This window comes from Penicillium diatomitis, assembly GCF_028827545.1.
Source record: "Penicillium diatomitis strain IBT 30728 chromosome Unknown utg000013l_segment0_segment0, whole genome shotgun sequence".
NCBI lineage: Eukaryota > Fungi > Ascomycota > Eurotiomycetes > Eurotiales > Aspergillaceae > Penicillium > Penicillium diatomitis.
In genome coordinates this window covers 819,588-824,143 of record NW_026623185.1, presented here as the reverse complement: position 1 = coordinate 824,143, position 4,556 = coordinate 819,588, and the positions used below count along the sequence as shown (strand labels likewise).

General features: G+C 46.6%; 1 protein-coding gene across 1 annotated transcript; it reads right to left on the bottom strand.

Annotated features, from left to right (window-relative positions):
* Positions 1–266: 266 nt before the first annotated feature.
* N7539_008629 (uncharacterized protein) lies at positions 267–861 on the bottom strand (the record flags this gene model as incomplete). The annotated part of the gene is made up of 2 exons (XM_056938224.1): positions 267–803; positions 856–861. 2 exons carry the CDS (start codon positions 859–861, stop codon positions 267–269), a joined length of 543 nt encoding a protein of 180 aa, XP_056786606.1.
* Between the last annotated feature and the right edge of the window lie 3,695 nt (positions 862–4,556).

The following is a 4,556-nucleotide window of genomic DNA, read 5'->3' as shown; positions in this document are numbered from 1 at the left end:
TACGATCCTCAATCCAGGCTGATAGTGAACTCAAGCGCGCCACGGGTTTTATCCTATTGCAGCTGGCAGTAGCTTTGAAAAAAAATTTACGATTTCGGAAAAAAAAAGGGTAGTACCATAATGCGCAAGAGGGGCTGTTGTTGTTCTCGCCTCGTTGAAGGTTGATGATCATTTGAATATATAACCAACCCTTGACCTGTGTTTTGAAATCGTGTATACTAGGCCGGGATTAGCGGCTTGTGGATTGAACGAGGGGTGTGGAAGTTCTAGTATGGACAGGACAACAAATCCAAATGCAAGCCAATCGAGTAGTCATAGTAGTTTGAGGGCCATTGCCGGGTCATCGGCATTTCGGCGTAGACTTGAGGCGAAGAACCCACGGCCAGGTAGCTAGTATCTTGCATGGAAATAGGGCTATCCACAGGATAATGTGGATTACCTGAATAGCACCGTGATGTGCTATCATCACCGCAGTAATCTTCGCTTTGCCAGTGAGGATCAGATCCGCAAAGCTGAGATGTCAACAAACCAGCCGAGAATTCTTGGATCTGTAGCGTAGAGGGTGAATCTGTTGAGAAGTCGCGTGGATCTGAATTGAAACGGGTGAAGTCACCCATTGCAGGGGTTTCAAGACACCCAGCTTCACCAAAAGGCCCTCCTGTGTCAATCGCATTGTTATTTGAGCCCAGGTTACTCATTTCATATGATTGGATGAGTTTATGATCGAGATTCTCCTCGCTGTGATCTGAACAAGGGTAAAATTGCGTTCTTGCCGGATGGACTGAATCCGAGGTGCCAACCATCTGTTAGTAGTTTGTCTATTAGCTCCCGGTCTCTGAACCTAGGCGAACGTACAGGCATGGTGGCATTTGGAAGTCCCCTCTTGCTGATGCGCCCATGAACTGTCATTGAAGAGATCCCACCTGGTTCTTTTAACCTTACGGGGGTTTGTGCGGTTGAGTCTCGTTTCCAGCACGGCTTTCTGGAGATCGTCTGCGTTAGTCCCGTTCATACCACTACGGGCCAAATGGATGAGAAGCTCGACACAATCTGATTCTCAACGGTCAATGTCATCATGATATGCGATATACAATCTCATAACGGACTAGCTTTATCAAGAGAGGGCATATCATGTTTGGAAAGAGCGCTGGGCGGTTTATGCGGAACAGCCGTAGGCCACCAGCCGGGCCTGGGCGAGTCAGGCTTTATTTTGCGTGAGCGGTACGGAAAGATGAATCTTTTTATAGGTTCAATCTGTTTGATCATAGCGGACGCCCACTTGCTGAGCTCCTTCTGGGTCTTGCTACTCAACACAGTTTTATGTATTGATGTTTCATCGGCTTTGCCATGAACGTAGGGAGCGATTTCTCCCTCGGGTATCCTATCAAAAGACCCACTCCCGGATTGCGAAAGTACCCACCGCTTTGTAGAATATGCGGAGTTTTCTTCACCCAGATTCATTCTTCTTACAGAAAGATAGGAACTCATCGTACGACAGAGTTGAATATGGAATGAATAAGCAGACCCTTTGAGAGAGATTCAACGTATCATAGACCAATATGAGCAGGCACTCTGATCAGCAGTCTAAGAGAGGTTGGATGATGTCCGCGACGACTTAATTTTGAACTGTGACAGAAGAAATTCAGCGGATAGTGCGTGATCGTCCAACTCGACTCCGCCGACCTCTATATATATTTCAGCCATGATCAAATGGAACAGGCTGAGACATTCATGTCATGCTGGGATCCTGACTCAGAATTATCTCGAGCAATATGCTGGGTTAGAAAGATTTACAAGTCAAAGCTAAAAAGTACCTGTTGTAGGAGAACTGTAAGACATTATTTCAAATGACGATTGAGAATGTATAACTAACTAGTAGGTAGAATTTGTTTGTAGACCCGGCTACTCCGATAGCATCAGCGCACGGTCCTTGCAACGATATCCATTATCGAGACAGTTGGTTTCGCGCATGCCGGCCCATGCCCCCGCCCGTCCCACATTCGCTTGTGTAGGAATGCAACGCGCCTCGACCTTCTGAGATTACAGGCTCGTATATTAGGCCTCAATATCTAATAGCTGGTCATCCAATATGATCAAAGAAATGGCCTACGACAGATAAAAATATGGACACTATGGATACTAAAGTTGGATGGGATACCAAGGAATCAGGAGAAGGCGTCGACAAATACCGAGGGAAATATAGAAAGACAGGGCTTACACAGCGATACGATCTCGAAACATAATGACTCAGGTCCCCGTAACCAGAAAAGAATATGTCCTTGAGCGCTTCGGATTATTTTCTTTTTGTTCAGGCTTAGAGCGAAAAGTGGATTAAAGATAGTCAACCTTGTAAGAGGACCGGGGTCCACTAGCACATTTTCGCAATATCATGCGTGTTTCAATCAACTTGGATACCGATGAGCTTCAATGGCATCAGTAATAGGCTGATCATTAGTCTTCCGAATTCCCAGTACGGCAGCCAGCGTAGAAGGATAAATGTTTGTTGAGAAAATGGATATGACATGGTTGGCCTGGTGGTGGCCCCAAATGTGCTTATGAGCCCGGTCCTGTTTTCACTCTTCTATTGTGTACAGAAAGCTCTCAAAATCTCAGTCGCAGGTGTTCAACATGGGAATCTCATATTAGCAACATCACAGAACTCTGTGAGTTATTTGAGCATCCGTGGAGTGGGATTAGAGCTATAATGGGAATGCTCGTCTCCTCTCCCTAGGCGGCGATGGCATTTGAACATTCTGAGGATCAATGTCAGGGCTTAAATCCCAGTAATATTCCTCCCCCAATCTCTCTTAGACTTTCTGATTCGGTAGCGTCAACCGGATATCAAAGGCTTTCCCTCGGCGCTATTATTCGTAACGCTGTCCACTAAACATAATATTGACGGGACCAATCGACCGATAAATTGGGAATTGGCTGGTCGTGTATTATCAAAGCAGCGAAATGATATAAAACTTCTCTCGAAACCAGCGATTTTGTATTGCCGGGCGTCGCTCTAAATTAAAGAGAGAGGTACAGGAAACGTACAGTACACATGGAGGAGATCCCTCAGCGAGCGAGACGCACCGTTCGGTGCCGAATACGGCCTTCTGGCCTGTTCATTTCCGTGCGACTCGTTGAAAGACTAAACCGATCTCTTGGCTGGGTATCTTCTGACCAGAAACAAGCGTAGTCACAACTACAACACACCTATATATCCATCACGGTTCAGGGTCCTTCAAGCACCCTAGTGAATTTCATCAAAGAGACTGCCATTACACCTCCCCTCTCACGGGCAGAAAATCTTGTCAAAGAAGAAACGGCGAAGCTGCGCTCGACGAATGGATTATCCACGGTATGGAGACGTCTTCGAGTGACATCACTGGATGTCTACATTGCAAGGGTGTCGCAGCCAAGCCTCGCGTAAACTCGGTCTAAACTCTCCGACCTGACCAGATTCTCAAGTGAAACCGCGAGCTTAGATATCAGCAATCAGCTGCTCCATGTCCGCACACTTACCGCGTCAGCACATTTCTACCATATGCAGTCGCCATTCAGGCAAGCAAATGCTGAATGGAGAAAGGTGAAAAACATTGGCCAGAACAATATTCTGCGTTTCGTGAAAATGGGTTCACTTTCGCTTTCACCCAGCTTTCCAACGGATATGCCCAGCTTCAGATTGCCCTTGGTTCCATAAGGCATGCGAACTCCATTACCATTGAGGAGAAAGACGATTACTGGATTCCAGCAATCACAATCAATTGGCTTCCGAAAGTGAAGTCGGACATAGCAGCTTCGATTCAATCTAGGTAGCAATGTTTTAAGGAGCCGGTGAGATGGACTTTGTATCATATGAATGTCTAGCAATGCCTCCTGATCTTGGGATCATAGTTGCTTTGAAGCTTGCCTTTCATTTGTTCCCCCTTCTGCTTCCCCTTCCGCTCTTTCTCTTTCCAGTCAGGCCCCATCCGAGTGACATGTGATTTTTACATCCAACCAATCACTCCAGATTGCTTCTCCCCCGTCAGATCCCAGAGAGGGTAGTAGGGTGTCATTCGGCCATAAATTGCTCTTTCCGGCTTTGAGAACCAAGTCTTTCTGACCATCCGCAAGGACAAGATCGAAACGAGCGGTTTCAAAGAGCCAATTCAAACACATCGATCTTTCTCTGCATCTTCCTTTGACCGGAGTGGCGTCACTCTGACTCTTCATCCTTCATCCTTGCTTTCTCGTGGTCCAGTACCCCAGTGTAAACCACCACCCTCTGATCGCTTTTTCATTGATCTCCGACATCCACCGAGGACGCATCAGCATAATCGAGACCATTGCTCAGTCAAATATCCCATCTTATTTGCTCATTTTTCTTTCGGCGCAAGGTGTTGCCCAGATGTGATTTAAAAGCCTTGTTTCTCTCTCTAGTGTCCCGGTTATTCCGTGGCCCATTGCGGCTATCATATGAATATCATGTTTACGACAGAGTTCTCCCCAGCCCGGTCTCTCTTCGCCATAAGACCATTTCATTATGCTCCCTTCCCGGGCCTAGTGATCCCTTATGTCACAAT